At 41.9% G+C, this 26,380-nt stretch overlaps 1 protein-coding gene across 3 annotated transcripts in view; it reads right to left on the bottom strand.

Moving 5' to 3' along the window:
* LOC122778961 (short transient receptor potential channel 7-like) overlaps positions 1–26,380 on the bottom strand; it is a 62,994-nt gene that overhangs the window by 31,058 nt on the left and 5,556 nt on the right. For 2 of the 3 annotated variants that reach the window (XM_044041130.1, XM_044041129.1), the window contains exons 1-2: positions 12,256–12,855; positions 5,868–6,630 (exon numbers count right to left, since the gene is read on the bottom strand). In XM_044041130.1, coding sequence (XP_043897065.1) covers positions 5,868–6,630; positions 12,256–12,743 — 1,251 coding nt within the window. In that variant the 5' untranslated portion in view covers positions 12,744–12,855. Of the gene's footprint in view, positions 1–5,867; positions 6,631–12,255; positions 12,856–26,380 lie in introns of those variants that run through there. The other variant, XM_044041131.1, reaches the window with a different exon arrangement.

Below are 26,380 nucleotides of genomic sequence, written 5' to 3' on the forward strand. Positions count from 1 at the left end.
TGGGATGTTTTAGTGTGTGTGTGTGGGGGGGAGAGAGAGAAATCTTGAATTAAAAGACATATGTGACACAATAATATGATATAATAATCACCTTTGAGTCAGCGCTTGATGGACACTGCACCGTGATTCAGACGGATAAACACGACGTCTTCTAATCACCAGTGTGACTTCGGGCTGCTGTCTGTCTGTTTTGTCTTTTCCTTCTTGTTTTGAAGGTGTTTTCCATCTCGTCACAGAGACAATGTATGAGTTGGTAATTGGCTGTCAGCTCATGTGAGTTCTGTCTTCATCCCCGTCAAGTGAAGTCAGCTTCTTTCTGTGCTTAACTGTTTTCACTCTCAGTAATGTCTTTAAGGTGACCTTCTGTCGCGTGGGACCTCGACTGTATCACAATGTTTACAGTGATGTGACAAATGTCGACCCATCAGGAGACATTTATTCCCATTTGCAATTACTATGTAACTTGAGATGAAATTGAAAGAGTGATACTGTGATTCAGATCAGGACCTTTCCTAAATCAAATCCAGCTCTCTGCTGAGTTGGATTATCTTTAAAATGAGGTTTGTACACTTGACTTGTTTTAATCATAACAGTAAACCTACTGGTATGCTTATAATAAAAAATAAATAAAGCCACAGGACTTTGTGAGTGTTAATATTTGTACAAGTCCTTCTAGTCTTTGCCATATTCTTAGTAATCTCATTCATAAGGGAAAAAAAGGACAAACCTCTTTTGTAATGTTTATTTCAAATGCTAATTTAGTGCACTCTCTTTCAGCAATTTCATGCATATAGTTTAAATCTGCAATTTAAATAAAAAAAAAAACTGCAAGGTAACTGCTAAACAGATGATTTTGAACATCCAAAGAATAAAGAAAATAACTTCTTCTCTAAAGACACCAAAAGGTAAAACATTAAACAGGCGACTGATGAAAACACCACAGGGTTCATTCACTTAATGAACATAAACGTCTTCCTACAGGAGACGAGCAACTGAGGAGTGTTCAACAGAGTCCGGCGCCTCTTTTTAACAACAGTTATCTGACTGACATTGAGTATGTCACCATCTTTTTCATCCTGTAAACACCAAAGGACTGACGTTCATAAGAATGTGCTGTTTATTTATCTCTCTGACACTCTCAGTGGGGTGGAGCTAATGCTCCAGTTGCTCTCATGAAGAGGGAAGTTGTTGAAAAGTGATGACAACACAGACGGACAACTTTGTAACTCATGGGCACAGGATAAAAAAAAAAGAATTCTTTCAGGACTTTGGGGGCTTGCTTTAAGAGCCAGTCTGTTAATGTTAACTGTAAAACTTTGTAAAGTCATTTCTCAGCTTTCTTTACGCCACGTCCTCGCCCGCCTGACTCTAACCGCTCCCCTTCAACACTTGGTTCGAGCGGGGACGCGGTCAGCTCCTTAGAGATTTAGGATCTCTAAGGAGCGACTCTCATTATAAAATGCATCGACTTGTTTGTGCTGTGTTCAAACATACCTTTACACTTTGTTGGTTTTATAATGCCCCACTTAAACCAAACACATTAGATAGGTCTTGGCAGCAAATTTATCATTTAAAACTTTGGGAACTACCATCACTGCTGAATGCAAATATGGGTGTGTACTGACAGTGAGTATATCAAGTTTTCTATCCTCCGACTTTTCTGTTCTCCTCGTGTGTGGGTGTTCTTTAGGTTCTCTGGTTTCTTCACACAGTCCAAAAACATGCAGATTTGGGGATTAGGCAAACTGGACACTCTAAATTGACCATAGGTGTGAGTGTGAGAGTGTTTGTCTCTATGTGGCTCTGTGATGGACTGATGACCTGTCCAGGGTGTCCCCCGCCTTTCGCCCTATGTCATCTGGGATTGGCACCAGCGCCCCCTGCGACGCTCATGCGGAGGATAAAGCGATAGAAAATGAGTGAGTGAGTGTTTTGTGCTAGGTGCTGGTGTTGATGATACCAAACACGAAACAACTGCATTTGATGTGAAATTTAGCTCCTCAGACTTCGATTGATCATAGATTAAAAAAAAGGTGGACTATCATTAACTGCAAAATAAAATAAAAAAATCTGCTCATCAAGGGTTTGAAAACATGTTTAAATTGTCCCTTAAAGGAGATGAAGGAAGTTGCATGTGGTGTTGTTTCTCCCCCTTCCGGCTGCTAAGCGAAACAAATCAATTACAATATCATGGAAACACGGAGAGGCACGGCCTCAGGGCAGCACCGGTGCAAACGGGTTTTCTTAATCAACGCATCAACACACACACACACACACACAAGGACGTCGCTCATTTAATGTATGTGTGGGAATCCAATCACGACTCCAGGTATGTGGTTTCTGCCTCGGGTGCTGATATAAAATAAAAAGGGAACAATGCCTGGTGACTGAAAATGTGGAGAGCGGTTTGAAGTAGCGCGAGTGTGGTTACAGATGAGTGGACTGAGAGGGGCATGAGCCAAGTCTTAAATATGGAGGGAAAAGAAGGGAGGGGAATGGTATATAAGGGATGAAAAGACGAGGGAGAAATTATCTATGACTGCACTTCCACCTGCACAGTCCACTTCTTCTTTTTATATTATAAAAAGAAACAAAATGAATCCAAAATGAGCACAACATGAGAAAAACAATGGGATTTGAACGTCCTCTGTGTTACTGTCTTTGATCTCTCTGTTTCCCCCCGGGGTGAATGCATGTTTGTGTCTGTGTTTTAGGTATTTAGGGATGTCTCCATGTACTTTAACTTCTGGTGAGTTGTTTAACTGTTAGAACTCTGCATGAACAGAAACAGTGTCACGTTCTAAGTGATACTACCAGACTTGACTGAAAGTGTGTTCTTTGTGCTCTTTGTGTTTTCACTCATGCTCTAACTTGTGTGTCTGCCTTGACATAAAACATAAAACCTGAGTGTAAGTGTGTGAGTGGGAATGACGGCTGTCGCCACTAAACTGAGGAATACACAGTATGTGTGTCATTAGACAATGGTTTGAATCGAGAATGTATTTGTTTACATTAAAACACTATGCACCACCCCATCACTATTAATATATGCAGCACAGGCAGCATTAACATGCTGAATGACTGTATGTATGAATGAATACATGAATGAATGATGCTCTTAAATTCCACATGAACTAACTGACCTCACAGACATCCAGCTTCTGGAGTTCTTGCCCATGACAGCACACTCCTCATCATTTGTGTCATCATTTGAGACACCAATCCTTAATCTCATATTTATCACCACATTTTTGTCTTGATGAATTGTCAATACCTCGTCTTGATCACATGATCCCATCGAGTACAAATCCAGCTGTGTTACTGAGAACAATCTCTCAGAACAATCTTGGTGATTGATTCGGACTCCTCCTGCATGGGCTCCAAGAAATGCATCTTTGATTGCCCCTTAGAACCAAACGCTATTTAAGGCGCTATTATTTTTTTTCAAGGGGTCGCCACAGTGAGCTGCCCCCGTTAAGGCTCACTCATCTTCTACCGCTTTATCCTCCACATGAAGCCGGAGAATCTGGAGAAAACCCACGCAACCACAGGGAGAATATGCAAACATGCAAACCCCTATTAAGGCTATATAAGATTATTCTTATATTGCTTGTGATAGCTCCACTAACTATCAGGACACTGTAACATCTCATTACTGACTTACTGTATGTGCATCAATCAAAATATTTTGCTTTTATTTAATAGGTCTACAAATTGAATTGTACACATTTACTATATCTGTCCAGCAGAGAGAGTCTCATGTATTATCATTTTCCTGGGTGCAAAAACTGTAATAAGATAGATCAAAAAGCATTTTTGATCATAAAATAAGATTCTCTGGGTCTATATGAAGCCACATTACACTGGTTTCACTCATTCTTGACTATAGTTCATTATGGTATCCAGTCATTGCATCTGTCTATGGCTGGATGCTCTTTTAATTATATATGTATAACATGCTTGATCCCAATCAATACTTTTTTTTTTGCTGCTGATAGTGTTTCGTATGCCTCGGGCATTCAGGTCTTCACTGTGCCTTTTGATGACTTCCTTTTATCTTTGCTTCATAATCACGCTATAGAAAATAGCCAATATGTGGTTTTCATAACCCTGACCCCCAACACATCAGATTCTTATAGATGGACCAATCCACATGACTTTGGATGCAACACTGTAGATGCTACTTAATAATGTCAGTAGCGGCTGCTGTTGTATACAGAAAACTAAATGAAGTAATAAGGAAACATGGGTGTCACAATGTGGATAATGAATTAGTAAAGCTCTTATACGCAGGTGGATCCATTTGATCATAACAAATGTGACTATTAAGTCTCTTGCATGAAAGGATCTATACAATGTGCATCTTTATATTAATCAAAATGTCAGGAGTACACATCTGTGATGAGTGTACATTTTTGGCAGTAGGTGGACTTTGTTACCTTCAGACAGCGCCTAGTTAACTGGCTGTGTTTCCATTCTTTGTGCTTTGATGACCCAGCAGGTGCAGCACACTTCCACCCCTTCTCTATTCTTTTAAACCTTCTTTTGAAGTCTAATTGGTCCACGATGATAACCTTCAAATCCAGTCATCGTGCCACCTACTGGCAACGGGAACTTTAAGCTTTCAGGGTGTGGCTGTACTCTTACATAACAAATGACTGGCGGCCATTGCGGTTGCTCCATATCACAACAAGAGGGTCTGTCCAGTGTCGATTGCAGCCCTCGTATTATAATAATGAATAATTCTCAAAAACGAGAAATCCCTAACTCATTCTCACATACTGTATATAGCAGGTCTTTCTATGACTATTATTACACAGTTTTAACAATATTTGATATCTCTGCGTAATGAGATAATGACGTGAAGAGGGACAGAGAAACAGAGGGGTGATAATGAGATGGTAATGAGAAAGATGAGCTCCAACACAGCTCTGGTCCCTCAGGTGAGCCCCTCTCATTAACTTGTCTGGTGACGGAGAACACAGTGACAAGCAGAAAGACTGAATGACAAACATGAAGGTGGACAGAACGAGGGACAAAAGGACGGATAGAAATGAACAGGGCACACATGCAAGGACAATGGGGAGCAAATCCGCAAAGACTGAAATTGTAACGTAGAATTAAAATACTATACTAAATATAACTTTGTATATAATCAATAACCTGAACATGGCAATGGAAAAAAGTTGGATGTTGTTTGACCTGAGGTTAAAAAAGAAGGGATTATCTATCCATAGCTAAACTTCTTGCTTGCTTTGGGCCGGTGCACAGACCTTTCCCACACCGTGCAGAACAACACCGTCGGAAATTGCAATGCCACAGAGTCAGCGAAGTAAATTTGAACCCATGTCCCAAGCAGAGAGACAAGGGAAGACGTTGCTTAGAGATTTCACACACAATAACAGCCGTGCCAAAAACAGACAGCTGGAGACAGCTGGTGATGTAGTTCAATTTAAAAACAAAAATGAAGGCCATGTCAGCACATAATCTTCCACTGAGTCAGTTTGTGTTATTTGCTTATCATTCAAAGTTTGCCGCTCAGATCATGTATCTTCCTTCTTTCCCTTAGGGCTGAGTAATGACTCAATATTTAATTATTAAGGGAGCTTCAGTAAAAATCACATTTCTATAAATCTGGTCATCGCTATTGTTTGCTGGCTCAGTGTGTGGGAATAATCTCTTAACCTGCATCAATCTGGTACATAACTCTTGCTCAAACCTGTGTCCACCGTCAAAACCAACAAATTATCAAATCATCATATCATTTCAATATCATTAAAATCTCATTTGAAACAGAATTGCTTTGATTCAAAATCAGTCCACCCCAAACACACAGAGACAGATAAATGCAGAGGAGACCAACTCACCTTAAATTCGGTCTCGATGTTGGCCAGCCTCGCTAGTTCATTGCTGAGCTCAAGCGCAGTCAGCACAGGGTCTTCGCTGCTGAGCGACAGGTAAGCTGCACTGGCCAGACCTTTATAAGCATTCATCCTGGAGCGCGAGTGACTGAACGAGTCTTTCTTCTGTTTCTCCACACATTCCGAACACTTGCAGAAGTAGTCGTGGGGCCTCTCTATGCGCGCCCCCTTCGTCAAAAGGATGTGGACAATCTCGTACTCCTGGCAGTGAGCAGCCAGGATGACGGGCGTGATGTCGTGGGAAAAGCGTGTTCCATCCTCATCGTAGGCGTAAAAGTCGTCATCGCGCATCTCCTGCTCCAGAGGGCTCAAGGTGAGTCGGAGACCTCCACCGAAGGCGGGGTGGGCGAGAATGGCTTCAACAATTCGGACGTAACCCTTGGAGATAGCCAAAAGCAAGCCGTCCCCGATCCTTGCCAAGCCATCCTTCTTCAGCAGCAGCTCAGTGACTTCCAGGTGCTCGTTGCCCACCGCCAGCTGCAAGGCGTTCTGTCCCATGTAGTCAACACAGTTGAAGTTCAGCGTTTTGGACTCCTCCAACATTTTACGCACCACAGGAATGTTCCCGTATTCAGCAGCGTCCAGGAAGCGCTCCTCCTCCGCAGTGAGCGGTGAGCCACGTTCATTGAACATGTAGGCAGGGCCTCGCACTGCTTGGCGACGCCCCTTCTCCCTCAGTGTGGTGTGCCGGCGATGCATGGCTTCCACCCTGGGAATGAGATAATTGGATTATCATGGAGGTATAGGCTGAAGGATTTAAGATTTAGACGACGGAGGGATGATGTGACGAGCAACCGATGGAGGTGAGAGAAAAAAGGACAATTAATCATGTCACAGTGACAATGGTGTAACTAAGCAAAGGAAGCCATTACAATCAGTCACGGAGTTGTGCTTGACACAGACTCATCCTCTGACCTCAGGGGAAGCTCCACTAAGACTTATGTCTTCGTATGTACATATATCTCTGTGCAGATCAATGAACCAATACTGGGGTCAAAGCTCACTGCGGGGCCATCTCAGGTCAACAGCTCTGATTGGAAAGAGAGAGCGAGAGATAAAGCGGTCACCTTTAATGCTTGGACATGACAAAGTCACACTATGAGGCATCGGTCCTTCAAAGTGTCATGAATCCGTCGTTGCATGTGCACATGCAGACGTGCACCTGCGTCTCCTGGTCGATGCAACATGTCATCATTGTTTCCACACACTGTCACATCCTCACAGTTCTAGTCTTCTTATTGTATTTCAGAAGTGCAAAGACCTTTCACACTTGCTGTTCGGTTTGATCGTCTTACCCTGACAGTGAAAATAAACAAAAAACTTTATTTTGCTGAAGGTAAAAAGGATGAATAACGATGAAGTGGAGCAAAAACTACTGGGTAAGCTCTGAAATAACAAGCAGGAGTATGACATTAGGTCTGGCGTTGGTGGAAAGACCAGGACAAACTTTCCACAGTGCAGGATGAACCGATGCATGCTTAAGATTTAATTCATAAAATTGTGAAATATTACTGAGAGCTCAACAGTAATGCCCCTAACCGAGTGTACTAAAAGAATACTGCACCTCATTTCCAATTTGACTGTCTATAAAACAGTCATTTACTCATAATGAATACACAAAAGGCTGCCCAAAGGTTTTCATTGTAATTCCGTACGTTCATGTCTTGTGATTTGGAGCAGAGCCCTCCCAAATACTGAGGTCTAGTTTCACAAAGAAGAAACTGAACCTTTTTAAAACAGGTAAGAAATTCAATCCGAGTGCACTTTGAAGAAAAAGACAAAAATGGTGGCCTGTTCTTAGTGGAACAATTCCCTGAGGGTGTTACAGCATGTGGAATTGAGAAGAAAGCAACGTGAAAGTGTGAGTTTTTGTAAAGGTGTGTGTGTGTGCGTGCGTGTTTAATTCAAATAACCCATGGGGCCCACTGAGCAGCTAGTCTGGTCAAGCGAAAACAAAGTCCACCTGTTTGGGGGAAAAAAACCCTGCAGGACTCAAATTTCAATAATTTCCATCATGATTCCAGAGTTCACGATGATATTTACACAAAATTTCAAAATAAGTGTCTGTTTTTTATAGGGACCGATGAAAAGTTTACAATAAAAACAAACAAAAATGTTATTTTATGTTGAATGTAATACAGTTGATTATATAGTAAATTATGTGTGACGTACGCGTCATTGTTGGTTTACATTAGAGATGCAAGATATTGGATCTCCTGCTGATGTCCGATATGTCGTTATTGGGAGAGCATGGGCCGATAAACGATACTGATACACGTTCTTCTGCAGACGTCATTCAGTCTCTCCTGCAGTGAAATATTGTTCATACTCGTATTGCAGCAAATGAAGACATACATTTGTTTTTATTGTGCAAAATAAATACACATAAAGAAAATAATAGCTGACATGGGCGCCAGAATAGAAGTCAAGGAGGCAGCAGCTTATTCAACCTACTGTTTTAGTCATTATAGTCATAGCGGGGGATCTTCATGAGCCGATGACACATTTTGAAGCCAATATGGGCTGAAACCGATATTGTGCTGATAATATCACGTCTCTCTGTGCTTATTCAGTGCTGCACCTGCTCTGTTACCTGATGCAGATTTAACAGTCGTAAAACCCTGAGCAGCAGTGATGTTTTTTTCATTCATTTTGTTCATCTTTAGTTATCGCGCTTTCCTTTTTTCACTTGCTGTGAGTTCACTTTCACTTCACCTGCCAGTATCTGCCTCTCTGTCACGCCCACATGAGACTGTGCTTCTGATTGGTTCTACTCAGAGTCAGCCAATCAGATACTGTGGGTCATGTCCGTGAGAGCACACACGTCAGGCTGCATTCTGCACTCTATTCTGCACACATCGCTGGCACTGATTACAAGGAAGAGGTCGCAGGCCAGCTTTCAGTATAACCTGATATTCAATGGCGGGTCACGTGAAATCAGTTGAGGGGCTGCATTTGGCCTGTGGGCCATGGGTTTGACACCTCCGATTTACACAATCAGCTATGTATGTAAGCTGCCAATCAACGTTAGATGGTAAAATCTCTCTCTCACTCAGTCATCGACACACGCACGCACAAAAGCATTTGTAAATGAGGGGCCAGTCTGGTTGCTTAGCCATTTAGATAACCTCATAGTCAAGTAATGAATTGCCATCTTCCATCTCCTTCTATTTTCCTCTTTATCCATCTCTGACTGTTTGTGATTCTGATTTGAAATACAATTTAGCCACATCATTTCTGTGCGGAATTACAGTCACACCAGCAGGATGAGGGAGGCACAATGGAGATGGATAGATAGTGAGAGAAAGTGCGTGTGTGCATGCGTGTGTGTGTGTGTGTGTGTGTGTGTAGGGGAGAGACGAGAGAGGGGAGCGAAGACAAATGACTGAAGGTTTGTGTATGTGCATTCAAACTAAGGAACCCAATGCCATGTCTTGCAAAATACTAAAAACAATCCATCCCTCACTAGAGTCCTCTGCTCTGCCTGAACGTATGTACAGCATTGACCCAACTTTATACCCCACAAAACACACACAGCAAACTATATCCACGTATGTATCGTCTCCAACATTTCACAGTGATGTGTCTGTAGTCGGGTTGTGTGAAGACACTATGGATTTTTAACCAAGCAAAGCGGCAATGGGTTGAAACGACTGACAGCCCCGACAACCTCATGCAGCAGTGTTACTGTCTGTTTACGTGTATGTTAAAGGTACAGTATTTAGTCTCTAAACCAGACTGCACCTGCTTGCAGCTGTCACTGATTCTACCCGGCTCTCATTTTATTTTGATGCTGCATCCAAGTCAGAGGCTGCTGCAGATCACTCAGAGAGCCTGGCCAAGCAACCAGCTCCAAACCCTATTAACAGCAAAAGTGTAAGAAACAGGGAGAACACCATCTTGAATCTCTGCAACACACCATTGCAGATATCCTCCCTTATCCCAAACAAAAGAATCTGAAGCCTTAACATAAGATAATACTTCATGTACTCATAAATATAATGACTGTTATTCTTATTGGGATCATCTACGCAAGTTACTGGTAACGCTTGGGCTAAGCGTTTGGTGTGTTGGAGTGCTTTTGAGGAGTCAAACACATGTAATACAATGTGATCATGATGAGCTATTCAAATGGGATATGAAGAACAAAGTGCGACTGATTCTCCTCAAAACAAATAACATGCTTGGTGTTGCAGTGAAGTAAATGTTTCGCAGTAGAGTTTCCGGCGGCTGACGCCACGCAACCGAGGTAACGCCATTTTGGCTATAGGAACAACAATCTCTGCCATACAACACATTCAAAGTGAGTGTAGAAGATTCTGCTGGTATCATTTATCATTTATTGATTGATTAAATGTATTCATTTCAATCACTGTTCCATTACGTCCACATTAATTACTTGAATTGTCCTTTGGGGATCAATAAAGATGTCTGAATCAGAAACTTCATATCAGGTACTGTCGTCCATCATGGTGCAGAGGTTAGCATCCAGTTTAATCACTTCCTGTTCGGCAGTTAAGGCTAAACTAATCAATTAATCAAACATTTTATTTGACAAAGTTATGGACATGCTCAATGTCAGTTAAGTTTCCTCAAAGTTTACCCTTGACCGTCGACCATGAAGCTGTGAATCTGGACGCCAACTTCAGCATCGTTGCAGACTCCAATGCTAATTAATGTAAACATCTTGTTTACGTTACGTACTGTGGAGTAGAATGAGGGGGAAGTTTATCAGAGAACTGAAGCTGGCGTAATGCTGCAAGGTCTGGAATAATGTGCCCTACGGCTCTTTCCATACTCACATACACACCTGGGGGTGTTGAAAGGGTCAGATATATTCAGTCTGTCAGGTTCTGTAAACTTTGCTTAATCTCTGTGGATTTCTATCGCACATTGAACTCATTAATGCTTGAAACCGGCACTGGTGCCATCCATTTTTCAGGAGCTTCCAGTCGGCCAAGATACGGCACTGTGAGCAAACTGTCATGGGACGTCCGCCTCTCTGTAGCACTGATTTTGAAGCAGAGAGTAAACAGTGTTGAATTCCCGTTCATAAACAAACCAAACCGAAAGGAAAAGGATTACTAGTAATGTAATAGGACATATAGCTTGTTGTAAACTATGGGGCTGTTTTGGAAGAAGCAGTTCCTGTTTTAACTAAATTAACTCATATTCTGGTAGAAAAAAGATGATGAGTTAAAACAACCGTTTTGGTTGAGCAGGAATATTTGGCTGACTAATGGATTAGTAATTTATCAGTTCACAGACATGGACAGAATACTTAAAAAATAATACTGCGAGCTCTCTCGTTCTCTCACTCACTTGCTCACTCTTTATCAAATACACACACACAGACAGACACTGTCAAGCAGTAAATTGGCAATTTTGAAGATCAAAGGTTGTGATGCTCACCATAGTTCACTAGTAATGAGAAACAGACACGTTCAGCTTCTCTTTCACACAATGTTCAGCCTGCATGGTCAGGCCTCAGTGAGCGTGCACATGCTCTTTCTCCATGCAAGCTGAGCACTGGTGTATCAAAGAGGCAGACCAGGGAAGATCAAAGAGCCAAAAACCGAAGCCTGCCATTCACGGTATGTGATAATCAAAGCTAAGCCGGAAATGCTAATAAACAATATCTCTTTTTTTTTTCTTTTTTTTTTTACTCTCTGTGAATGATTTCTACCAACAAATGGAAATTAGAAAGATGTTACATTTGAAAAAGAAAAAAAAATGCCTGACATATTCTAAATCAGGGTTCTTATTAGTGTGTCCGTGTTCTGTGTGCATGATGAGTGTGTGTCTGTGATGTAATGAAAACTGATTTTCGTACACTTTTCCTGCACAGTGTCACATGGATGTGCCCTCTCTCTGACACACACACACACACACACACACAGTCCCTGATGCTTATGCATTGATTCACTGGAACCAATCAAGGGGCTGTAGTGGAAACCGCCCAACAACACTGTTTATTCTGAAAATTAAACACTAAACTAAGGACAAAAATGCTTTACGTGTCATATGTCAAATTAGAACAACACAAGTTAAAATATGACTGTTATGAGGCTCCACAGTTTACTCTTACTCAGCCTAATCTGCTGACATAATGTCGTCTTTAAGGGCCTGTAGATGCCAGCTGGGAGCCAATCAATGGCTTATGTGAATGGAGACAAGCTGGATGCTTTACTCTCCCCAAAAACTGACCTCTACTTGTTTGCTTTTTATTCAAACAGTTCTTCCGGTTCCAAAGTGCAGCCCAGTTGCATAATAAAAACGAGTCACTTTATTATCGTGTGCCTATATTGTGGTTAATAATAAAAGGGGGACTCACGTTTGCCGGGAGTCGGATTTGAACTCGGTGTCTATGTGCTCCACGGTGTAGTGGTTCCCGTAGTCCACGAGCTCGGGGCCCCGGTGGAGTCTCTGTCCGCGGTGCTGAACGCGTTCAGCGGTTGCTGCGCCTCGTCCTCTCCACTTGGGAAACGGGTCATCGTAACAGTCGAGCACGGCATCGACCCGCACATCCTGCTGCGAACGAAACGGAGAACCGGCAACCCCGGCGCGCTGCCGGAACTTTGGCGGCGTAAAATGTGGACAGTCCCCGGGCTCCCGGTGCTCCGGAGAATGGCGATGACACTCCGGAGTGGCGAGGTAAGGCGGATCTGTGTCGTCCAGGAGCCGAGAGGCGGAGGAGAACAAGTCCAGGGGCCGTGGAGAGGAGGGAGACCCTCGGGGAAGACAGACGGACAGCGGTGGGGAGGGAGACTCGGAGAGATGCGCTCTGTCGCCGCTGTCGCTTTCCTCAGCCTCGTCAGACATGGTAAGAGTTCACCAACAACATACACTTTCGAATAGTGTTCGCTATGTGACAGACATTTGACGGTGTTTGTCAAAGTTTCGGCGGCACAAGTTTCTTCCCGCGAGCCTCTGCCTTCACCTCTCCAAGAGCGCCCTGCACTAATTAGAGAGGCAGCGAGTGCGCGCGCAGGGAGCCAGCCCTTTCCAAAATGGAAGAAAACGCTCAAGTGGCAGCAACACCATAAAACAGCCCACCTTAACTCTGCACTGACCCACACACGTGCTTAACTGTGAGCTTTGGATTTGTGAGCACGATATCCCTGAATATTTGTACTTTTATGACGCGTTTTGCTGCTGGTTATGTCAAAGTCAGACAATACGTTTTACCTCTAGAAAGAAAACAGAAGAATAAGACACAAGGCGCATTTTAGTCTCGTAATGAACAGAGTTAGGGGCGAGTAAGTAAGTGAGGAGGTTAATGTGTTGGTCACCTATTGACATACTACTGTCATTGCTTCAGTTCGAACACACAAGTGATACTAACAGTAAAGTGTATCCGGGCTCAGGTGTGGTTTTATTTGAGGATACAATGACTCTCTGCACACACTTTGTACTGTAGGTCTGCAACACAACACAACACAAACTCAAACCTTTTAAGGCGCCTGTCTTTAGATATGATGAGAGAGAACATCCTGTGTTTAAATGTAACTATGTTAGTGTGTGTGTGTGTGTGCTTCTTGTAATTAGAGGCAGAGACCCATTAGTCACAGTGGAGACTTCCTGCACCCCCATACAGACAGTAACCAGTCCTAACCAGCTCTTTGATCTATCCGTGTATTGATGCATCCAGCGCATGCACCCACATCGCTAAATAGCAAATTAGCTCACACATGACAAACTGTTTTCACTGGACATGGTATTTTGGTTGATATAATGGCCAAAACGGTTTGGAATTAAGTTTGTATCGTATCTTGGAAAGATAAGACAAATAGAGTTTACTCAGTGAAGTGCATTCAAATGTAAACATCATTTAATCATTAAAATAGATTCTCCAGAATATAGGAGCTGAATCCTGGTCCTTTAAAGGGTATCAACACAGCCATGACGTCAAACTTTAGTGAAATATTTGTGATGTGAAAGGCGACTTGTTGTTCTAATTTTTGGCTGATTTGAACATCCATCCATCCATCACTTTTTTTTCTCAGCACAAAACACTGCACACACAAGAGCTATTGACTGCAGACAGTCCACCTCCATGTCTGTTTATATTCTGAAGTCTTGACTGGATCGTCTAGTCTGCACCTTCTCTGGAATAAAAGACTGAAAATCTGTTACAAGGTTCGTTGTGTCTGTGGTCAGATTTGAAAATCCTCTAGTGTGGGACAGGCTTAACCGAGGCATCAACAACTCTACAAGTAATTCATTATTAATTGGGAGTGCTGAGTCAGTGATTCCTAACTATTGTTTTCCTTTTTCTGTATTATTATATTATGCATCTTATCTGGATGCCATACTGTGCTTTTGCATGCATCGGCTGCCAGTGTGAGATGCAGCTTGAAGCCCTAATAAAGCTTCCATTAGAGAATTTCATTAAAAACACTGGAATTACTTGTTTAGCTGTTGTACTGTAGATAATGTTGGGTCTTGTTGCAGGCTGATATTCCTGCGCTCTTTATTTTCTGTAACGGGCAGAATCCCCTTTGAGAAATCACTGGTTAAAGGAGGACTTGAAAAAGCAACTTGATTGTGCAGCAGCGTTCTTCCTCTCTGTCAGTGAAATTACTGTCAACAACCAGAGTATCTGGTGGGGTTTGTCGCATAATGTATTTTAATGTCCAATAGTATGTCTGACAAAGGCAGACAAAGGTGGCTAGAGATGAAAGACAGACAGGAAATGTTTGATAACATGACGTCTTTGAACAGATCACAGGCCAAGTAGGATCACATTCAAATCCCTCTCCAATTCCCTTTAGCTGCCCAAACATCGAAACAATCTTCAGCATGTTGCCCCCTTCATGACACCGTCATAAATCACTAAGTGTCATACCTGACAGAAGAGCACATACATAGACCCTGAGGTCTGCTGACACCATACCTCACTCCCAGTAGACCAAATAGAAATGTTGATTGATCAGAACAACATTCCTATAGAAACGTCCCCTATCCATTCAAACACACTACGCCTTTAACCAGGAGCTCAAATGCTTTCATCAGTGGACAGAGTTCAGTATCTGTGCCCCAGCTGTCACCACCAGCTAACCGCCTACAGCATCTGGTAGAAAAACCCAGCACCTCTCTGGTGAAGTCCTGCAGCTAAGTCAGTCCAGTCTGTCCAACAAGCTGCTCAGATGTTCCAGTTTTGTGATGCCAACTATCACTTTACTCTACAGGAAACAAGAGAAAGGGTTCCACTCATAGTCTTGGCTCAACATTTCACAGGTGTTTGTCTGCCCAGATCTGTGCAGCCAAAAGCTCTATGATGTTGGCTGGAGAAGAAAAACTGCACTTTTTCTGTCACAACAGGTTCTCATATTCTGTTCTATTCATATTCATGAGCAATCTGCGATATCTGTTGGCAACATTGTACAGTCACATTGTATAGTAGCATGTTTGGTTTCAAATTGCAAATTTCATACAGTAACGGTAGAAAAACACAGTCCAGACCTTAAAATATTAAAATTAAAATGCCATCAAATATGTAGTGTGTTGTATTAACATTTACAATATTAAGCTGGTGCTGGAATGCGATGACAGACCGTCTTACGTGATTTTCGTATTCCTGTAGCAGCTGCCGCATAAAAACCACATGAAGCTCAGCTTCAACTGTTCTCTATGGCAGTGTTTCCTAATTCTGGTCCTCAGAGACCTGTGCCCCTGCAGGTTTTAGATGTTGCCCTGCTTCAACACAACTGACCAGGACCAGGATTTGGAAACGGGTGATTAGACGAATGTGGCAAAAATGTCACTTCCAGGGAAGCTCAACTTCTCTCGAAGTCAATGGAGCAGTGGGCGGGCACGGACGCTGGGCTTCTGAAAGGCAGAACCAGTTTTTGATTGACAGTGTTACAGAAACACGAGGGAAGTCTGTAGACAAATAGCTGGTTGTTTTGTGTGCTTTGCTCGGCGATATAGCCCATAATTTACATATTTATCGCATTTCCTTGTTCTACTTTTTCGTTTGCAGAATTAATGTATAAATAACTGGGCCTGAAACGAGCTTCCCCTGTTTCAAAGACCAGCAACCACTACTGCTCAGTATGTAGCTCTTTCTCTAAGACATGCTTTGAGTTGTGGATACTGTACGCAGCAATGAATTGATCACGCCACAAAAGGATATTATAAGAGCGATAATAGGAGTGAATGTTAGGCAGAGACATTCAGTGTCTTTTGTGCTAGCCATAAACATCGCTGACATCCATCCATCCATCTCACACCACTTTATCCTCCACATGGGGGTCGTGGGGGGGCACAATCTCAGTTGACATAGGGCGATAGGCGGGGACAGTTTACCACAGACACAGAGAGACAAGCAAGCATTCACTTTCACACCTATAGTCAATTTAGAGTTGACCTAATTCCCATATTGCATGTTTTTGGACGTGGGAGGAAACCGGAAAACCTGGAGAAAACATGATTAATGCAGAGAGAGAAGAAGAAATCCAGCCCCTTTTGTGTTGTTGGGTAAACTTCATGTGTAAACCACAATGCAAACACAATACACATATGTTGGTCAGTTTCTGTTCATGTGCTTTGGGGCAACACTGCAGGAAGGTTTCTTGTGAGGCTGACTGAATAAATAGATTTTTTAAAAATACTTTAAGAGGCACACATAACTACCCTCTCTGTCCTAATCATACTTCCATCACTGTGATAGACACATGCTGTCTCTCATGTGTAAACATGGCCACAAAGATGCCGATCTTTTTGTCCTTTTGATTCCAACAAACCAATCAGTGTTAATGTGCCAGACGAGGTTGGGCCCTAAAGCCAATCACTCACGCCCTCCATCGACCTCATGATAATTTTATTGGTCACTTGATCACTGACACGTCATGTCATCAATGGGAGCTTCACTCCCCTGAGGATATAGGAGATGCTCGTGGTGTTTCTCTGCAGATTTGTACCTTTTCTTTTTCTTTTTTTTTATTTTTTTACTGAATTAATTCTCTGTCTGTCCCACTCAACCAGTGAGACCCTTTACAGCTGAGAAAGTAATTACAGGCAGATACTGGAGTCAATATATATTCTATGCATATTTTATTGGTTCAGAGCAATGGGAGAGGCACCAAAGTGTTTCAAACTTTTATTATGACTGCTTGCCGGGGGTTTGAAGAATGACTTGTACCAGAGCATTTAATGAGGTATTCTGCCGACTGGCATTTATTACAGATATCAGTGTTTGTGTGTGTGTGTGTGTGCATATCTGACTCATATTCATTGGTGCCAATATATAAACTCACTTAACTGCTAGAACGTATTATCAGAATTGAGCTTATATTCACATCTAACGATCACATTCATTTATTTACAATCTAATACCTCTGTAATTGCTGCAACATTGTAAGGTCACAGCTTTGGTGATTTGCGATAGCTTTTGTTTGTCATTTGGTGTCGTACAAATAAAATGCATTCGATGTGATATAATACGAGTTCCTGATATGATCCCGTTATGTATATAAATTGAAATCCATACTCTTCTGCCCTTGACTCGGTGCATTTCCACCTTCATGACTCTTTGTCATTATGGGGAGATTGCAAGTGTTGCCAGTTCAGCAATGTGTGTGTGTGTGTGTGTGTGTGTCAGAGTATCTGGCCTTGAAAGGAGCAGAAAGGAAACTTGAAATGAAATGTGCAGGTATGCTCATTCTGAGATTAACCCGAATAACCATCACGCTTGGCCCCTGGTTAAACAATGGCGCGCGGTGCTCTCTTTGTGGATGTTCAGTTGGAAAAGGCCTCTTTCTTACACCTGTGCCTATTCATATCTCTAATATATGCTAATGTATCGCTGATGACAAGACGAAGAATGAATAGACAAGTGGGGTCTGTTGTCAAGATGCCTTTACCGTCCTCTAAGGACTCACAAAGGCAATTAAAAATGCTAAAGCGGTGAGTTTAAATCAAGTGTTTCCCCAGGGTAATTGCATTGCAATATAACTCACTAACAATTAGACTTTTCTCTCTGGGATAGAGAGTTGAGATCAACCAACTAGTCCATGTGATGTAGTGAATGCAGAGTGGCTCATTGGAGTTATACCTGCCATCAATTATCCTAACCAATGGCCTGTGCTGGGAGGATCAACACTGCCTGTGGCTTTAAAGCAGCGCCTTGAGCTAAACAGTGACCTCACTGTGTATCTGTATGTGGGGATAATAATTTGAGTTAGAGTTCCTCTGATAAGGGAACAAACCACCGAGGTTGAATGTTATTGATTTCACTGCAAAGAACACGATATACAAGTACATTTTTGACATGTGTCAATAATACACATTCTGAAACTAAAGAAAATAGTGTAACAAATAAATAACAAACACTTATATGTGTGGTTACACATAAGTGGCTTAAAAAATATGAAAAGTCTTATAAAACCATGACAGTATGATGTTGAAACTGAGACTGACCACAACAATATTCTTCTTATGCCACATCATTAAGTGCCTATTAATATAATATAATGACTTTTATTGCATTATTTGGTAAAGAAATTAAAAGCTGATGGGTCTTTTCATTCATTTTAATCAAAAGTTCTCAGGGAGGCTGGTTCGTGGGCGTCTCCCATTAATTAGCATCACATGCAGCTCACTTTAGTGATTCGTATTCAGTTGCAATATTTACACGTAACATTCTTATATATAATGCAGGTAAATAAAATAGATTTGCGTCGAGAGATGGAGTATAAAAGTGTGAAGCAGCTATATTTAGAACATGTTACAACATGATGATTAATAGTAATGGGCCGGCCTTATTACATCATGATTGTAAGTAAGTATGAATGTGATTTCCTATAAGACAAAATGACTTTAGCGCCTGCATATTCCCTTGCCTGCCAGTGAAGGAATAAATCACTCAGGTTGTGGCTTTGAAATCCCACCGCAGGCCCTAGACATACTATGCCAACACACACACACACACACATTTTAGTTTTTATATACATACTAATGAGAAAACCTGTCACTCTTTCAAATCCGTTATTGCCTCATCATTAGTCTGACCACATAATGACACAGGACCTCACTCTGAACTAGAGTGTATAACAACTCTATACACCTGCCACTATAGCCTTGTTGTAACCCTCACACTCTATTAGAAACATGTAGCACCTCAGCTTTCCTTAACCAAGTGTCGGTCTCACCCAACCTTGACAGCCATGGGAAATCCATGCTGTAAATTAAAAAGCACTCCTGAGGGAATGAAGTGGCTCGCTACATTTATTTTTCCCTCTACTGAAAACACAAGTTAAAGTGACACGAGGTCGTGGTGGCAACAGCAAACCTAATGAATATAAATGACCTGATGGACTAACATAATCTTGAATGGCTTTAAAGAAATAGGAGATATAAAGTACTAAGTTGGGCCACACGGTTGGTGTAGTGAATAGCAAGAAGACCCAGTCGGAACAAGGGCCTTACTGCGTGTGTGCGTGCGTTCTTCGGTTTCCTCCCACAGTCCAAAGACATGCAGATTAGGGGATTAGGTAAATTGGGCAATCTAAATTGACAGTGGTTGTTTGTATCTATGTGGCCCTGTGATGGACTGGTGACCTGAACCCCGCCTATGGCCCTATGTCAGCTGAGATTGGCACCAGCGCCCCCCCTGTGACCCTCATGTGGGGGATAAAGCGGTAGAAGATAGATGGATGGATGGAAGTTTAAAGCATTACATTTAAATATCCAATATGTTGTGTAGTATCGACACACAAACGTCTTTACAGGCCACAGTGCAGGAAAAGAGGGGTCAAGGAATGTGCCATCACATAAATTGTCCACTATGACATGCTCTTCCTCTGTTCCTCTGTTAGCAATGCTATCAGCTCTATATATAGAAGAGTCATTACAGCTGAGATGATGCTTGCGCTGGATCAAACTTACTGTGTGTATGTGCTGTGGCAGAGTCTGCTGAGACATAAATGAGATGTGTAGGTTATTTCCCCCCAGCATGTAAATAAGGTCAGCTAACGATCATGCAAGTTTGCCCAAGGCAATGAAATGAAAGAGAGTGGCTAATGTTTGATAATGAAATGGTACCTGCACACATTGGAGTCATGGCTCATGTTGTCTTATTGTCCTGCACTGCCTCCCTTACATAAATTCATTCTTAAATTGGAACAACAGGTCAACATTTCGTATGCTGCCTGCTCTACCAGGGGGATTGTGAGGTGAAGAGAGGGCACACACAACTGCCACAGGTTTGCTTTATGCAAAGCAATGATCACCCTGATCACCACATTTAAATTAAACAGCACAGATGTTATGCACGAGTGAGCCGACTGGCTTCTGGCTGCTTTGTCAGCTGGCAGGCATCACATTAGTGTCTGCCGTTCGTTTACGGGTAATAACTACATGCATCTAAACTTGTGTCCTACTTTCTCTGTATTATTCACACATTTGTGCACTTGTCTGGCTCATGCTGAGATTGATCTGATTTGAGTGGACTATAATCTGTCAAATTGCACCCTTGTTTTATGAATGAAATCAAGTCATTTTTTTTGTCACAAGTCAAGGGGCTGCAATCACTTTTTGGGCAGGTATGTCAACAGATAAAAGACAATGGATGGGCTGTAATCTGTCAAATAGGACCTTCGTGGATGAAACTGGGTCATTTAGAGGCATAAACAGCTTTCAGTCACAGAGATAGGAGCTTCTCCTTTTGACAAGTAAAAAACAATAATATTGATTACTGTCTGGGGCATGAAATAAAATAACACAGAGTCATCAGTGTAATTGCAATGTGCTTTGCACGTTATGACAAACATAAAGAGCTGCACAAAAATGGTGCTGTCGAGCTTTGGCTGCGTGCGTGCAAACCCTGGGAACACGATCCATGTATGGTACAGGGAATTTCTTTTGAGCATCGCACACGGTGGTGTGATGATGTCACTTTTAGAGCACACACCTCTCAGGGAGAGGATGCTGTCACGAGCACCTTGTGCATTAATGCTGCTCTGGTGCTCAACTGTTATCAGCAGTCACCAGGCCACAGGTGCTCCCACTGGGCCTTTACACCAGTTCCATGCTGTATGTACTGTATTAAAAAAGTTATATAATCTTTAAATCCATCTTCTACCGCTCCATCCTCCTACTGTGCCAATCTCAGCTGACATAGGACAAAAGGCGGGATAATCCCTGGACAGTTCACCAGTCCATCACAGGTACACATATGGAGACAAACAACCATGCACTCTCACACTCACTATTTACCTAACCCACTATACCAACCGTGTGGCCCAACCTTTAACTCCTTGGTAGATAAACATCCTTGTAATCACACAAAAGAGTTGACATCGTGTTGATGCAAAAATGTCACATTATCTGAGAGATCATTAGAACAACTGTGAGTCTCTTTAGTTCTCTTTAGGAAGAAAACAATGGCAGGCAAATAAAAACAAAAACAAAAAAAAAACAGAGCATGATTTTGTGGCGTCTTGTTCTCCTCTCATTAGACAAAGTTTCGGTTTGACAACGGAGGACATCTGGGATGTTCTGCTATGAGGGAAATAAAGTGTGAGTGACAGGAGGAGCTTGTACTGTGTGTATGTGTTTTGTTTTATGTGCACAGCGTAAGAATTAATGATGAAGTCTCCTCCGTCGGTGGCAGGAGAGTGCAGTATCTGCACAGTGTGTTCAAGGTGTTTCGCCAAAGCAAACATCTACCGCTTTGGTTTATCCTGCCGGCTTTACTACTCGTAATGTTTCTTCAAATTTCCTGCTCGTTAAACAGGACGTGCGTGTGTGTGTGTGTTTGTATGTATTGCCTCTTTAGGACCTTTTTTTAGTCCACATGGTGACCAGAAATGAGGCAGAAGTGTGTAAGTTTAGGTCAAAGAGCTGAATTGTGGTTAGGTAAAGGTTAGGCATTAACTGGCCATGATTAAGGTTAGACAAATAAGGGTAAATTGGTGGAGTGCACCAAGATGAATAGGTGCACAAATCTGAGAGTGTGTGTTTGTGTGTATTCTGTATCAACAGAGCGAAAGGGAGATGACACCAATTAGCAAAGGATGTCAGGCAAAAACCCTCGTATTGCAAGGACGGGTTTCCTAGAAACTAAAGTTTGGTGAGGACTTTTGAGAGATCATCTGAGTTAGGCTCCAAAAACTTTACAACAGGCTTGAGTTTCAGTGCAGATACCATCCTCAGATCGGCTGATCAGATACTATGAAGCAACCCGTTGTCAGAAACAAAGCTTATTTTTGTTTAAATCAATAAAAACTCAATAGTTCTGCAATCAGTGACATTCATTCAGTCCCGGTAGGTAACCGCCCATTGCCATAGTCTTCTTACTTTTCGATGAACAGAAATAGCACATGGTTTGGGTTTGGAGGGAGCTGTGTGATATCAGTGAGTCAGTCGTGGAAAATAAAACTCATTTGAAGATAAAGCTGTTTTGTTTCGTGGTGAACGGAGTGAGATGGAAAATGTTTCAATTTCATGGTTGTTCTCTGAGAAAGGCAGAGAGTGTGTGAGTGTGTGCGTGTGCGTGCGTGTGTGTTTTTCCCTTGCAAGCCAACAAAAGGTGCAAATAATTGGGCTCGGGTGCTCATCCGTAGACAAGGGCAGGGCTTTCCACTCCTCTCATACCGTTCATAAATACAAAGCAAAAAAATGTCAAAGTATAACTAAACATGAGCAAAAGCCTCATTTTGTGGTGAAATGGAACAGAAACCATATTATTTACACTGCTATCAGCTAATCTCCCAACATTAGCATTAGTTTCTATGGTAATAGAAAGTGTATTCTCAAATGAAATCCCATCTAATTTACTTTTCTCTGTTCACCTGCTCCCCTCACTTAGTCTTGTTTTCCCTGTACGGCAGCAGGGGAGGAGCAACTTAATGTGAGATTCCTCTGCAATGAATTACACGACTCATCGTCTCATTCCTGTTATCTCTCCCTCTCTGTCATCATCTCCTCTCCCCTACAATTGCATTACCTCGTCCAGTGTTTCTTGGCAATGACATCCTCTCATGCATTGTTAGTGATTAGGTTTAGCACATTAAAAGTTAATTCAATACGATATCGGGAAGAGCATAAACAGCCAATGACAAGGCATGAAGATTCCATCCAAATATGCTGGCTCTAATGTATTAGAAAATGTACTAATATCAGTATTCATGTCACCATTTGAGACCAAAAACAAAGAAAAGTGTGTGTTTGTGTACATTCTGTGTTATTCTGGCCCAACAATCAAACAAAAGAGGAGATACGAGAGTGAATGTTCCAGCTTATCTGCTGTGCTGCAGAGCAGCCACTTTTCAGGACAACACTGTCTTCCTTCTTTCCTTCCTTCCTTCCTTTCTCTCTCCCTCTCTCTGTCTTCTACCACATGCCTCCTACTGTCTCTTATCAGAGCCTTTCAGTGACACTTCACTTCATCTGCAATCTAAACAATGTCAGGGGGAAAGAAAGGAAGGTGTATGTGGTTTGCACAGCTCTTCACACTTAGTGGTTAAAAGTCATTATTTCCACCATGTTAAAGACTCAACATCTCCAGGGAGTCAAAAAAAAAAAAAAACATGGCTGCCAATTTGATGCGATCACACCAACACGGAGCATCTTAAACATATTCAGGACTGCAAGAGCCCAGACATTTTAAATGGTTCCAATTACATTCTCAAAACACACAGACAACGAAGCATGTGTTCTCTCACCCAAACAAATATTAGTAGAATCTACAGAGATGATAAATGAAACTAACTTTCAAACCTCATCAGAAAGTCAGCACGTCTTGAGAGGAAGCGACAAGGAGAGTAAAGTGCGTATGTCCAACCCCACACACACACACACACACACACATATATATATATATACATATATAATGTGATATTCTCAAAGGTGGTATTGACTGATAGCGACAGCAATAGCCAACAAGTAATGACACAAGAGGTTGGCACTGCAGGATATGAAACTTGAAAAGCTTGGAGTCTTTTGAGACCCAACACAGTCAAACATGCAGGTGTTTTTTTCTTCTTTCTGTTAAAGAGATGATTTAAAGGTCACCGGCTTGTCAAAGATAAGTGTTCCAGAGTCATAATGATCCATTCAATCAATCCAGGGCAAGACACTGAACCCCAAACTGCTCCTGACGGCTGCGCTGCTGGCAGCGTGTGAGTGAACATGACGGCTGTGCGATGAATGTAGATGCACTGTGTGAACGTGCCAATGACAAAACTTTGCAGGGTAAAGTGCTTTGAGTGGTCATCCAGATTAGAAAGCCACTTACAGACCATTTACCACTGACTTTTAATTGGCTTAGTATGTATATAGCGTGGCCCATTATCAGTCAGACTTTAACAGTTCATATTTAGCAGTGGTAACAGGAGATGACAGGAAGCCACCGTACCGCTTCTGTACATTAGATTTAGTCATTAGTTTGTGCGTTAATCTGCCTGTTCTCCGTTACATTTGCAGGCCTTAATCTCAATTGCAGACAGTGGAAAAAGAGAAGCGATGACTCTCACAATGATACATATTTTATCTCCCTCCTCCCTTTTCACTCTGTCGCTAATAGCCTTAATACATTATTTAAACAGTGTTAAACAAGACACAAAGTTTAATTAACTTAGGCCGCCCCTGTTGAGCTGGGAAATTAAACCTTTGTCTTCTCTTTGTCAAGCTCATGTTTTATGGCCGTGTTTCTGCCTTTTCTTGTACATGAAATACAACAGATTATCCTCCGACACAAAGAGAAGCATTTACCGCAGCTTGGATTTATATAATGAGCAGTAAAATACATTGACATTTGTACAAGGATCAACAGTTTTTTCTGCTTTTTTTTAATGATGTCAGTACACATGAAGAGTACTGCGGCATGTGTGAAATCAATGGATCTGCCTGGAATGAGCTCACGAGTTGATCCAGAGTAAATTATGCTCATAAATAACACATTTCACATTGATTCATTTTACCGTACGACTTGCATCAGCGTAACCTTTTCTCATAAAGACTCAGGGCAGCAACATGTGTCACGCAGCGTCTACGTCTTTGAGCAGACACTTGGTTGTTAATGACCACATAATGTTTTTATATGAGTACAATAATGTACAGTGCAACCACACCGGAGTAACTAACTATTGTTAACATGTGTTAGTCCATCTGAGTCAGACTAACACAGACAGATGATGCGATTGGGAGTCAATCTTCCACTGTATGTACAACCTTCAGTCAGACCAGAGTCAGACTTAGGTCTATTTCACACTAATAGTCCAGACCAGGTTTGCCTTCACACTGCACTTCAGTGAAACCAACCAAACCTTTTCAATCACGTATTCTCCTCCTCGCCTGAGGCGGCGCTGCATCAAGAGTTACTGTTTTAAAAGCTTTGTTGTTCTTGCGTGTGCTTAGTAGCAGTTGTGACATATTTCTATCAGAGGTTTTACCTCGTTTTCACACCACGACACATGCAGACGAGCCATTTCTCCCGATGCCCCTGCGTTGTAGTCCACTTCCTGCCTTGAAAGTTCACCCGAAGGGAACGGAGAACTATGTTTTTAGGCGGACCCTTGGCACATAGAGACAATGGTAAAATAGAAGAATTACAATGAAGATATGGTTAGTTTTTGGTTTGCTTCTACAAACCAGGGCTGGTATGGATACACCCTTAAGGCCCTGGTATACTTCCGCACACATGCCGTGCGCCAAAGTGCATATTTGTTTTATGATTTGTTTGCTCACATATGAGATACATTCATGTATAACCAGCCATTATCACATCACTTAATTTTAAAACTTACTTAAGTACACATTTGAAGACTTTAAAGAATCTGTAAATGAAAACTGAGTGAGTATGAGTTGTCCAGCTACTAAGCTTTGTCATGTATCGCCATTATCACTCACTCACTGCTTTGTTGTAAATGCTGACATACATCACCTACACAGCTGACACGTTAGGGGACAATGACGTCCAATCAAATCACATGACGGACAATCCTAGGATTGCAGCATTAGCTAAAGAAATACACCAGAAATTGAAGGTATGTCATCACAACCTGTCTATTCCGTGATGATACTGACAACAGCATCAATTAGATGAGTGACTGTGATGCATCTTGCACACAAATTGGTTAGTTTGTGGGGAGAAAATAAGATGTGACGTACAGTATACAAAGGAAAACCTGTCAGTCCTATGTAAGACATGCTGAGATAAATAAGCACGCCAATTATTATCAGTATTCTCTGAGGTCTACCCTTCATGACTCCTGGAGGGCATTTATTTATTAATTTATTTATTTTTTATTTTACCAGAGTTGGTGTTTCTTGTGCACCAACAGTGATGAAGTGTCTGTAAAATAAAAATATTCAGAGTATTTATGCCGACTAATCAAAGGGTTTTTCCTCACAGCTAATTAGACCTGATAAGCTTGGCCATAACATGTAATGGCAGGGAGGGAGAGACAGAGAGAGAGAGAGAGAGAGAGAGAGAGAGCAAGACAGAAATGGAC

This window comes from Solea senegalensis, linkage group LG12, assembly GCF_019176455.1.
Source record: "Solea senegalensis isolate Sse05_10M linkage group LG12, IFAPA_SoseM_1, whole genome shotgun sequence".
Taxonomy (NCBI): Eukaryota; Metazoa; Chordata; class Actinopteri; order Pleuronectiformes; family Soleidae; genus Solea; species Solea senegalensis.